This window comes from Cloeon dipterum, chromosome 4, assembly GCF_949628265.1.
Source record: "Cloeon dipterum chromosome 4, ieCloDipt1.1, whole genome shotgun sequence".
Classification (NCBI taxonomy): Eukaryota; Metazoa; Arthropoda; class Insecta; order Ephemeroptera; family Baetidae; genus Cloeon; species Cloeon dipterum.
In genome coordinates, this window is record NC_088789.1 from 5,256,112 (window position 1) to 5,269,148 (window position 13,037).

General features: G+C 41.7%; 1 protein-coding gene across 2 annotated transcripts in view; it reads left to right on the top strand.

The window, feature by feature from the left end:
- The window catches only part of LOC135943939 (ribosomal protein S6 kinase alpha-5-like), a 42,633-nt gene that overhangs the window by 7,115 nt on the left and 22,481 nt on the right, over positions 1–13,037 (top strand). The window contains exon 1 of one of the 2 annotated variants that reach the window (XM_065490607.1): positions 7,819–8,136. The exons of the other annotated variant lie outside the window; for it this stretch is intronic. Coding sequence (XP_065346679.1) covers positions 8,019–8,136 — 118 coding nt within the window. The 5' untranslated portion in view covers positions 7,819–8,018. Of the gene's footprint in view, positions 1–7,818; positions 8,137–13,037 lie in introns of those variants that run through there. 2 annotated transcript variants of the gene reach the window in all.

A 13,037-nucleotide genomic window follows, 5' to 3' on the forward strand; every position in this document is an offset into this window, starting at 1 on the left:
TTGCTTTCAGTTTTCATTGAAAAAATGTAAGGCTTTCAAGAAGTCATTAATTTTATTGAATTCACAACAGATTGACATAGCTGGCAATTAGCAGCACTAGGCGCGTGTTTTCACTGCACGCCGCCAATCAAGCATTGTCAAAATGCAGTGTGTGTGCAACCCGCGTTTCCCAAATTAACTCCTGAACTAAATTCTGATAGAATGGCCGACCACGGCGGTCGGCTGCGTGACAGAAATGATTAAGAACGCCACTAGCGCCAAACAGTACACAAATTCATCGACCGGCGTCGTCGAGCTGATTTGGAAAAGATTTCAGGTTTTTTCACACACCGCGGTCGGACAGGTTTATGCAAATTGGCTCAACAGTTGGAGTTTGTTTTGATGGCCATTTTGAGGCAGAGTGAGCAGCAGCATAGGAGAGGGCGGGCCGTGCCAACTGCCCCATGCTATTTACATAAAATTTATCCTCGCGCTCATTGTTGCTGGCAGGCCAGAGGGAGCCGCGCCGAGCGAGAAAGCGCAGTGGATCTCCATCTCGCGCCCAGCTTTCTGTGCCTATGGCTTTTCGAGCAAAACAAAGTGTGTGTAAATTACATACACAGGCTGGGCGGTCGGCCTCTTTGTTATTATTAACGTGGCAGATGTGTTGAGGTGTGATTACTGCTGCTCTACGACAAGATGAAATAGTTTTAAATGCGAATGATTCATCGCCATCTTCAGATAATGAATACAAGGCGTTGCTCGTCGGATAAATTTGATAGTTTTATCCGTTTTATCTTTGTTCTCTTTTCCGCCATCGAGAATATTGCAAAATGAAGGGATAAATACACGAACCAATAATTAGCTAAAAACAATTATAAAGGCTTTGGCATCATGCTCGCATTAAATGGTGACCTTAACCCATTGCGCTACTTCAATATGTTTGTATATAGTATAACTCAGATCATGTTAATTTTCGTTCGAAAACGAGTAGGTCAAGGCCCATCAAATTGCGAACATTATTCGCACTGTTCGCTGCAGATTTGCCAAAGAGATATTTTAATTATTGGTTGCCAACTGTGCTGAGTTGACAGTAGTGTCAATCAGTGTCAATGCTCTTGAAAATATAATACTTTCTTTTCTTTTTTTTTTCGAGGGCGTGCTTGCTCGATTGTGTTTTTTGTATTGTTCTCTCCAGCAGAGCAAAACTCTCTTTCCACATAATACAGCCATAGTTCGATAAGCACAAGGACGCTTTTGCTGATCATTTTCAAAGTAGTTATTTAATTTTTCTCACTGAATATATTTTTTATACCAAAACACAACTGCTTTTCCAGGAACAAAAGATTTCCTGTTGTAACAGCTCAAAATATAAATATTGATTCAGCATAGGACATGATTTCTCTACTTATCACATTTATATACTCATTGCCTTGTTTATTATGTAAGCTTGTGTCGTTATGCACATTTATTACGTAATAAATTTTGATCAACTACTATAATAATTAAATATACTTATATTATGTGCTGGTACACTTATAAATTTCTACATGCAGTGATTAGTAATTTTAAAACTCAAATACGTGTGATGTGACAAATAACTAAGCATTACTAATTTTTTTCAAATTTCAATACGCGGGTGGTTAAGGGGGTGCAAAATGTTTTGTTACTCTGTGTGACACATAGTTTGTCATGATGCAAGATGAGTCAGGGTGAAGGTTTTTATTTGTAAGTTGTTTCATTGGTACTTTGTCCGACATCTATTTCACGGAAACGAGGATACCGCGCTGTGTGGCCTATTATACCCTGAGAACCTCTATATGTTCCTTACATTTCCACCGCCTCAACGACAAAATATTTATGGGCTATTGACCTCCTGAAAAGGCTTAGTCTTCTTAGGGGGATGGGGCAGCTTATTGATAGTTTGTCAACTCCGTGTCAGAAGGCTTTTTAATCCCCTGGGTTTGACAGTGTTTTTGTTCTGTTCTGTCCGGTGCACCCCTGTCAGTTCAAAGAAAAGTAATAGTTAGTCACATTGTCACATTTATCTATACAATATATCTTGGAAAAGGAAGTCGACATAAGGCGTTTCATTTTGACGCTAACCAACTAGATTATTTTCTTAAAGAACTAAAAATACTGCTAATATAATTACCATATTTTAATTATTAACATCAATGTTATGTTGAACTATGAAACTATTAATTAGCCTACGGTATTTTTTGCTACAATTTTTTATTGTATGCGCAAAGAGCCTAATAGTCCAGTGACAACGAGGAAAACTATCCATTCGAGGTAAATAGCACCGTGTAAAACACACTAAACAACGCTCTTTGCCAAATACATATTATTTCTGAAACGATTTGAGGCTCATGACTGACTATCAGGGATTTAGATTTGTATTGTAAAAAGTGTTGGTTCTCTGTATGGCACATAGAAGAGTTATCTTCTGCAATCCTGCTAATGATGTTTAAAAATGTGAGAAATAATAGCTGCTTCTGCTTCTCAGAATCGCCGCGTGGAAAAATGTGTTGTGTTTGTTAAGTTGGCGCGGCGTGCAGTTTTGCGAAAGTATTGGCGCAGGCAGCAGCACCACCAGCTCCGCCAGCAGAGTGAAACGGAGCCATAAAGATGGCGGCACAATAAAGATTACAATGTTATTTTAAACCGGAGAGAGAGATGGAAACAGTCTCTGAAGAAAGACGCACCTCTTGGCTTTATCTCGCGGCCCAAGAGCAAAACTTTATTCAAATAAAAAATATAAATTCACTCTCTAGCAAGTGGAATAAATGTGATAAACGTTGAGCAAATAGTTTGTTTTGTGAATTATGTTCAACAGGGGCTTTTTGGATGATGCGAATAGAACGGCACGGCAACGCTCCGAAATATAAATAAACTGGCAGGCGCAGCAACAGCATTTTGTCCTTACGCACACAAACCGACGGCTGCTAATATTGATTTCAGATTATTGTTCGCATACATGTCTTAATAACAAAATATTAACGCTCAGGCTAGGGCAATTTTGCCTAAAATTTTAAAATAAAAGCCATAAAAGCTAACCAGGCTGAACTGGCTGGTAATAAAATAAAACAAACTCGTCTTTCTACTCTTTTCTAAGGGATAAAATCAAGTTTTCAAAAACTATCGAAATTAAATTTTATTAAAGACGTTTAAGTTGAATTTATTTTCATATATACCCTGGATATAGCAGAGGCAAGTCTTGTAAGCATATTTTAATCCGTTTTTCATGTTACGATCGATCTAATTTATCTGATCAGTTTTCATTCTCAAGAAAACAATAAATCCATGAATTATTGCACAAATTTGTATGCCTGCCCATAAATCAAGTGCGAAGCAGGTTTAGTTCCATGTGCCATGCACACAAAAGTCGAATTATGCTGCTTGTGCTCATCTCTAACGGTTCTATTGCTTCAACAGTTACCATTATTTTCTACATAATCTAATATATGTCGCTCAGCTCGCTCTTGAAAAACAACCAGCACATTATAAGCACAGGGACGAGTGACATAAAGGCATCTATAAAATATCCATCACTCTATTTCGAACGATTGCATTATGTAAATACACGGTTGGTTTCAGCGCACCAGTTCAATTATCTAATCTCTCTCTCGGCGAAAGGAGCAAGCTGGAGAAAGAGAGAGAGAGAGAGAACTAGGCCTCACAGCTCATAGCCGTGCAGCTCTCAATTTTGCTTTATCAAACTCACCATTTAATTCCTTGGCTTGTCTAACTAGTTTTGAACGAGGAGGGTGCAAATGTTTTCCTACAAATCCGCAGCTATAGATTAATTAGATTCAGAAACAACCTCGTCTAATATATTTAATAAAATTATAATCGACAAACTTCTAAGTGAAATGGGTATGTACAAAAATTTTTTGTTGTTGTTTACACAGCACATTTTGTTAGGCTCTGTGTTATGTGTTATATTTATTATTCAGTTCTATCGCTCGCTAACAGGTTCTAAATTTGGTATCAGCGCGCAGCACGGTATCAATTTGACTTCCGAAAATGGTGCCCTTAGACCTGGGGTGTAATAAAAGAGCACCATCTAGCTTGTAGAACGCCAAGCTGCTTCAGCTGTCGTGATTGCGAGCAGACTCACGCAAAATCAGAGTCGAACACCCGCTCACTTTGATGTGAAAATGGAGGTGACTGCGGCTCAATTTTCACCTTTCGTTGCTGCGGCGTGCTTGGAAACCTTCACAAAATAGCCTGCTGGTGTGCTGTTACAGTTTAGCGACTATTTTCGCGAACAATTTCACTGCCAGGGGAAAGCAGCCTACATTTAAACACTACCTTTTTATGTAATGGTCGGAGCCTTGACGATCATATAAGAATTTTGATTATCGATTGCAATGAATAGTGTCGTAGGAATTTTGCTGTGTTACGCAATCATTCCCGAACTTTACCTTGTGTCATAACGCACGGTTTTCCACCGGTATATATATTTGCCCTTATACAGAGCGCCAATGTTAACTCTGCGCGATGTCCTTGCAGCTCTTTACAGTCTTCAAATTAGGCAACTGAGAGATAGCACGTACAAGAGTACGAAGAAACACCAACATTGTTGCAGATTGTGTCTCTGATCAACATGCACCAGCTGAGCAGTGTTTGTTGAGATAAAAAATTGCTGCGGAGTGAAATGCCGAGTTGAAACAGCTGCTTGATTTAAGTATCGCCTGAGCAAAATTAGGAACGAGTTTTAATAAATCGGATTCATTTTTCTCGTTCAGGCTGTTGCCACTTGTATTTAAACTCCTGTCCTGCATTATCTTATCGCTGCGACGGGCAGCCAGAACCAGCAGGCGGAGCAGGAGAGCAGATATAATACGCCGGCGCGTGATTATTGCACTTTTGACCTTGTTGTCCGTCTCGAAAATTCGTTCCTGTGAGCGAGGCAGCGACTTCAAATCTCATCTGCCCTTTTTCTTTCATCTTCGTTTTCTGTCACTTGCATGGGATGGACATCACATGTCAAGTAATATTTTGATGCTCAATTCACAATTAGTGCACATTCCAATTGGGGGCTCACTTGTCCTTGAGCTTAAAACGATTAAGGGTATTGATCGATTCAGATCTAAACGGAAATGTTTGAAAATATATACCAGGAAAAATAAAATTGTTTTCTCTTAGTCCCCTGGGACTTTGCAGGCATGAATTAAGTAGCATGTAGCTTGTCAGGAGACTAAAAAGTGAAAACACCTCGCTGCAGCTCTTCAGTGGACAGTCAAATAATCACTTAGTTGAGGGTTGGGGGTGTTTGTTGATTCCTCAAAAAAAAAGTAAACATGTTTATGTGATTGTCGGAACAAATGTTATTTTTAACCGTGGGCTCATTGTGCCGTCATTTTCAACTATATTAAACCGATATTTCTCTTCTTTCTATGCGTTGTTTACTTTATCGATAAGCTCAGTGCCTTTTTTAATACTCAAACGCGTTTACTCAAAATTAATTTAGTTTGTATGTGTGTAATGTAACCACAAATTTTCATATCTCAATATATGTGCCCGGAAGCGACGGACATTCAATCTAGGTTTTTGTTGTGTTAGGTCTATCTCGTCCTTGTAACTTCAGTCTGTTTGGAGCCAATTGTGGAATACGATAACAAAGCTTTTGACACTTTTCATTGCCATTTTGCTCTTATGATGAGTGTTGAGAGACTATTTTTTCTGGCAACCACGGGATAATTTTTGGAAATGTCATACCAAAAGGGGGCGGCTTGGCAAACTTGACAAAAACCGCGACAATGGTACACCCCATATCGCACATTTGGAGCTACCATTTCCTGTTAGGCTGGCTTGTTTCTCGCGATAAGAGGCACGGCTGCACTTTAAATTTTCCTCTCTTGCCATTTAAATCGGTGACCTAGACGAGGAAAAGTTTAGTCAAATACGCACTAGAACGACAAGTGAAAATAATGGTGGCAATTGCCTCGAGTGATCATCACTGCAGCCTTGAACTTAAATTTGCGACGAAGCCCGAATTGCGCGCTCTCGAATATTCCAGTTAAATTACACAGCTTGAGCATAAAATTGGTCTAGAAGCAAGTCGTGGAGCTTATCAATCGGTAATAGGTAAAGATTGAGATTGATACAAACTAAGTTAACGCCGGTGTGTGCGGGAACCGCTACAGTCTGAGTAAATATTTCCTTCTTGGGGATAACTTCCGTTTTTTCCTTTCTCAAGGGGGTTAACTCCCAATTGTATTTATTATTTTTAAATACTGCGGCACCATTTTAAAAAATTGGCACATCTCTACTGTAGTTGACAGAAAATCAAGGGCGAATCGGAGCGGCTTTTAATTTGACATTAGGGGCCTGTTCATGGCTGATAAGATAAAAAGTGGAATTTACACTGGCAGCATTATTGTTTGCGGCGGCTGGCTGGTGTGCTGAAACGCTCTTGTTTTCTCGCTTTTACGTGCGCTCTCTGCGTTGTGTTTGTTGTTATTATTTTCTGCGGCGGGCAAGTTTCGCTCTGCGCACTATTGGGTGGCAAGGAGGAGCAGCTTTTCTCTCTCGTGCGCATTACGGACTTACTGCGAACCCGACGTAGGATGAAACGCAAAAAGTGCGCTGTGTTCGCCACTTGAGGCGAACTCAAGTCGTAAAAACCCAAACGCTGCCGACATTCATGATAAAAGTGTCGTCGTTGCCATCGAGACTGCTCGACTGGGCGAAATCAATCACGGAACAAATTAAAATTGACGTCGAGGGTGGCTGTCCAGAGCAGGCGCAAATTAACTTTGAGAGGGCTAAAATGATGCACTTAGTTAATGAGGCCGTCGCTCCATTGCACAAAAAAAGTCTAACTGCGTGCCAACTAGGTCTTTCTTGCTGACCCAATCTATTTTTTTAAATCTCCCATTTTAGTTAACTCCATAAGAAAATATATTTTAAAATGCTTAAGTACAATTCTGAAAATGTAAATAATTTTCAATAATGCATCCAGCTGTAAATAATTCTGAGTAACATTACTCAATGTTATGTATACCGTTTCTTAATCTCACAATCAGAGTTAAAATGCCTGGTTTTACTTTCCGTTTCCTATATTTATTTATGTATACAATTTCTAAAAAAAACAGGAATCGTTATTACTGAAAATTACCAAATTATTTTGTGTAAATACAAACGCATTTCTTAAAACAGAGTCAAGTAAAAGCCCCCTAATCACATCTGCAATATAATGTTCGAATAATAGGGCTATATTGGCTATAAATATATTTATTTAAAGAAGTGATATTGGTCAGTTGTTGTCGTTTTTTAACGTCCAAGCAATAGGAAAATAACTAAAAGAGTATTTTCATGAAATACTGTACCGTTATAATTGTTAAATATTTTAAATACCAAATCTAGTGCAGATTTTGAGTTGAAAAATTTATTCGTTGGCTGCTACAGCGAAGTGGAGCTTGAAATTAAAAAGCGAGTCCGCTCAAGATTGAAGTACTACGAGCCGCTGTTCACGTCGGTGTTCCACTTTTCCACGTGCACAATAAATGTGATAGTGGAAGGTATGGTTTGCTCCGCAGTAAAATGTCCACTTCCTATTTGCTGTAGACTTCTGCCAAGCCAAAAACTACTACTTCCCCGCTGAAAAGAAAAAATAACAGGCTAGATTACAAAAATACTAAAACATTTTCAGCCCTAGCGCAAGCGCGACCAGGGGGTTGTAGAGAGATAGTTGCGTAAAGGGCAGGCAGGCCGCGGCTGGATCCCCCACCAGCGCGCCGCCGCACACAACATACCTCTTTACAGCTGGCTCTCAGCTGGCTCTTGTTTGCGTGCTGTCCTCAGTTGAGCGCTGAACGTGCATTCATACAGACGAGCTCCGCTACGCCGCTCCTTCGTGTGCCTTTCTAAGTTTTCCGCTGACAACTATGTGCAGTTTTTTCTCGGTGCATCACATGAACTCGTGTTCGCCGTTGTACAGATAACATTTTGCATATCGCACTACGATTTATTGGTGCAAAAGTTTGCGTTTTCGCACCACCTGTGACCCATTGACTGTATCGTTTAAGATGGGTTTGCAAGGAGACCACGAAAGTGGTTATTTTGAGGACGACTCGGAGTTGTCGGAAGACGAACGCCACCACCAACACCCGTTGTCCAGGAGGGTCAGTGATGACCGAACCAAAGGTAAAGACATCGTTTTGTGACCTATTTTTCCGTCCGAAAGATTAGCGCGATCTAGGTTAATGGGGGGCGCTCTTAGTAATAATTGATGCCGCACTACTTGCTTGCCGAAGCTCTTGTTTGTTGTTTTTATTTTTATTTTGCTTCTCAAACTTGTTTTTAAAATTTCCACATTGGACTTAATTGCTGTTATGTTATCTTGATTTCCGCAAAGACCTTAGACTTATTTTATTTAGGTCCAAGAAAAAGTCACCAGGAAGTTGACTATTTTGCAAACTAACTATTACCATCCTAATCAACAACACAATATTCTTTTATCGTTGGTAATATTAATGATAATCCGATAAGACAAACAAAATTTCCGCTTAGTGCGATCATTCGCAAATTTCCCAGCGGCTCTGGTTTTCCCAGCCATTTTTTCCGGTCGTCACCGGTTCTCATCCCGACTTCCAACTTTTTCTTTCCCTCTCTCTGCAGCCAGCGTCGGTCGGTTTTGCTTTCTATTCAGTTACACACTCAACTGATATACTTATAATATTAAAAGCACTTTCCCATGCGGCCCAATTGAATCGGCTGATATATATTTTTCCACGTTCATTCGGCATACTATTATCATAATGTAGGAAAATAATGCGGGTCGCACATTGCACCAGCTGAGGCTTACTTAGTGTTACACTATGTGTGTGTATTAAAGTGGGTCTGTTTCTGTGCGCGGCGGCGGCTAACGCGCAGCAGCTGATGTAACCAGCAACATAACGAAACTAGGTCGCGGAGCCACGGGGCTGACTGTAGGTATATCAAACGCCAAAGTAACTGCTCTTATCGGTGCACACACGTGTGCACCGAGCAAATTCCAATCAACAATCTGGACTACTCTGGACACAAAAATTTCGCCTCCACTTTCTTCCCTCATTGCGCTTTAATTGCGATAATCCTCGGAGCGAGTAAGCGAACAGTGTTACTTTCGTGCTTGGCGCATGACCTAGTTCTGACAAACGTCCTTTTGGTAATAACCTAAATATGAACATGAACACATACTGCAGGCTACATCCGCGTGCTTCGCTTTTTGCCTTTCCGCGCGAAATTATCAGTCCTGATAATGAAAACCCTGTGTGAAATAAGTCGCGGGGCTTCCCTTTAGAGCGCAGGATCCGCCTATTACGCGTCGCGAAACTTACCTAATCAACAATCGCCTTGAAACCTGAACGCAGCATTGATGAAAGGGCAAACTTTTATTATTATTTTTTGCAAGCTGTAGGCTGTCATGTACACTTTTGTTTGACGCAATTCCATTATGGCCGCGCGCAGAAAGTTTGAATCACTCATTCGTCAATACCACAACACACTTTTCGCGAGTGTGGCCCGACCTTGCTGCCGATCTGAAGGATTTTTCCTTTTGGGAATCCCGCTACTCAAGTGCCAAAAAAGCAAATTTGGCCGAGTGCTCAGTCCAGAAATCGCTGGAAAACACTAAATAAAAAGGAAAACGCAAGACTTTGGCAACAAATCAAGGAGTCGCTAAAATTAGACGGTTTCCAAATTCAGTCATTTTTTTCACTTCCGAACAGCGGCCAGTTTTGCTTGCACGGAATTCATCCGTGGCCACAGTCACGCGGCACTGTATTCGTCCTGACCTACATAGCTTGGGTATGCACGGAGGAAAGTGCCGGCGAATTCCATTGGTGCACATGTGTACAATAGGTGCGATTTCGGCGGCTGCATGTACGCACGCATGCAAAACGCCGATCGGGGTTACGCAAGACACAACTTTGACCCACATTCGCCGCAGTGTTACTGGGACGACGTGCATGCTGGGCACGGGTGCACGCGTGGAAGCGGAAGTAACCGCGAGCGCTGCACTGTTGTGAGCGTGTACGTTTCAAGCCAATCTGGTCGATAATATGGGAAAACGCAGGCGGCGTTGGCAATTTTTTCTAATTCACTCTCCTTCAGCTGAAACGTGCGCCGTGTCTGCTCGTCGTTTCCACTTTCTGTATGTGGCGCGTTGCAGTTTTCACTTTCTCCCAGCCATTTTGCGTTTATATGGGTCAATGCAGGCACCGCCGGTGAATGGTACCAGCAGAATCTCTAGCCAAGCCAGCCGTTCGCTTTATTGGTAGACCGCGGTGCGCACTCTACGAGCGAATTATTCCGCCGTGATGCGTTAAATCTGCTATATCACCTGTATGCCCGCTCAACACGAACCGAGCACAAAACACAATGCTGCCGCGCGACTTCTCACTTGCTTTGGAAATAACTGTGTTTTTGTTTCTCTCTGCGCGTGTAATTGATGGGGAAACAACCGTTCGTGTATATATACCCACAGCACACTCCGCCATCGAAAGGCGATCTGACTGCTTTTTTGGCAACTCGCTTCAATGGAAACTCTGACTTTTATTCTTATTCACTTGCTGTTTTGAAAATTCTCATTTGAAGGGCATCAGACTGAAAACGTGAATAATGATCACGTGTAAAAGTTGGCCATTAAAGGGAACAGGATGTGCAAATTGTAACTCGGCGTTAGAATCACGCGAGTTGCTGGTCAATATATGTCGCTCATTTTAAATTACCTAGTGGAATGGGAAATCGTAATTTTATCAGGATGACGAAACGCAAGTGAAATGTTAGACCATTACCGAACTGGCTGTGCGCTTCCACTCAATTCCCCATTGCGGTCTTACCCTCATTAATTAGAATGAATGCTGTCAAGTTCACGAAAAACGGCTCAGATCGGGCCCCAGATATTTCTGCTCATTTTTTATTCATTCCGCGAGACGGGAGACCCACTTTCCACGCCCAATCAATAGCCGCACTTCCCAAGATTAAACCACCGCTGGACAGACACTATAGTTTTCTATTTCCATGAATGAAAACGCCTCCGTTCCCCGTCTGACTAAGATGATGCGTCTCTCAATGATATTCGCATGTGACCTAATATCGCGCGTTGTATAACACTCAAGCCTTTCACCCACTTGCGGCGCAGGTAGCAGAGGAGGAAATTTTCAGGAGAAAGCAGCCGCGTTGCATTCTTTGACATAATTTTATGGCGCGGATGGCATCTAGAGCAGTTTTGTGCTCCTAACGAACCGAGCCAAATATCCGCTGCACACCAATTTCAGTTTGTGAACTTAAATCAGGCGGCGGACCGCTTTTACTGTTAGGGAAATGTTTCCAAGAGCAGGCAGGCAGGCAAATGCTGGCTGGCATTACAAAGTATGCCATCCTTTGCTAACTGTTATAGCGGTACACGGCAGAAACTGCTGCTTGTGTGTGTATGAGTGCGTATTGCACCATTCCGCGATACTTTTGGCCCGGTATGGCCAATAATATAATGTTCTTTCTTTCTTTTGCCAAGTGAGAGGTTGGGAAATTGAGCAGCAGCAAGCGCGAGAGAGAGTGAGTGAATGTTAGTAGCTGCGCCATAGGCTCGTGACATTGCCAGTACTGACCCCAATACCTCCCACATGCCCAACCTTGTAATTATTACATTATTTTACATCACCTGTGCGCTGATAGAGCAGCTCGCGTGTGTACCGGTTCGCTTTCCTCTCGTTCCGAAGAAATGGAAATTTGTTCCCAATAGTCAATAGGTCAGCAAATAATACAGTCATGGCTTTTTAGAAGTGCCCCAAAAATTGTCCTAGTTATGAAATCATTTGAGTTTTTCAAGTTGGTAACAAACAAATTAAAATCTTATCATACTTTGCAAATTTCTGAGAAAACTAAATTAGGTTTTTATGTGTACCATTGTAATACGCAGGAACTTAATACCAATAAATACTGAGCAACTTGTTTATCATTTGGTCATATTGCACTCACGATTATATTTATCTTGAATTTTTTTAGTTAAGATTCGTAATTATACTTCATTAATTTACAATATTCCAAATTAAATTCTCTCTACTCTTTCTTGCTCCAATATTTTATTCTTTATAAAACACATTCGAAGGTTGAGTGTCTGCCGAGTTGCACTGATAAATAATCATCTATTTATAATGCCGAGAAAGGACACTGATAAAAGAGCAAAGATCTCATTATTATTATTTGTAGTGTAAATACACAAAGTGCCACGGAGAGGCGCCTGCGCTTATGCAACCGGCGCATCTGCTTGGCGAAAATGGCAAAGTGAATGGCATTCCGGACGTGTGCCAGCCGGAGGCGCACTTTCCTCCTTTCGAATTCAAAGACGAGATGTACCTACCTGCCGCCTAGCCTAGCTAGCTTCTCATTTTTACTTCCTAGCGTCTCGCGTGTGCCCCAAATTCGGCAGCGTCCGTCTCGAGCCACGAGAGAGGCGATAAGCGACGGCTGGCTCGGTGTACGTATCGCTCACGGTACACCTTGACTGCGCTGAGAGCCTCCATCGCCGTGTGTCGCGTTCAATGCCTTTTAATTATCTGCATTAAAGGCCGCCCGGATTGTAGCCGTGCACGTTCTCATTGGGCTCTTTCCAATTCGGACGGCGTCAAAATTCCCAGAACAAATATTGGTGGCGCAATTCACCGCTTTTTTGTCGCTCTCGGGTTGCCTCAGATCTCTCGCTGTCGTTTATTAGTATTCTGCGGGTACAATGCATTTGCGTTTTATAGCTTTTTAGAAGTGTCCATCACTTATTATTTGCGCCGCCGAGAGTCTTTCGTTGTGCAATCCAGTGCATCACTCTGCACATCCTTGACGCAAAAAGCAAATGAGAATTCTGTGTTTCCTCACAAGTGATAACAATTTCCAACAAAAGCAGCAAATTTCCCAACCTGGCGGTTTCCCTTTCAACGCTTTATTTTCTCCCTCAATTGGCCCCGACGTGGCTCGCTGAAATGAGGACAAAATTCACACTCGATTGGTATGCCGCGCACTCAATTCGTCAGCTAGAAAGATTGAACAAAAAATCTGTTTATTTCGCAACT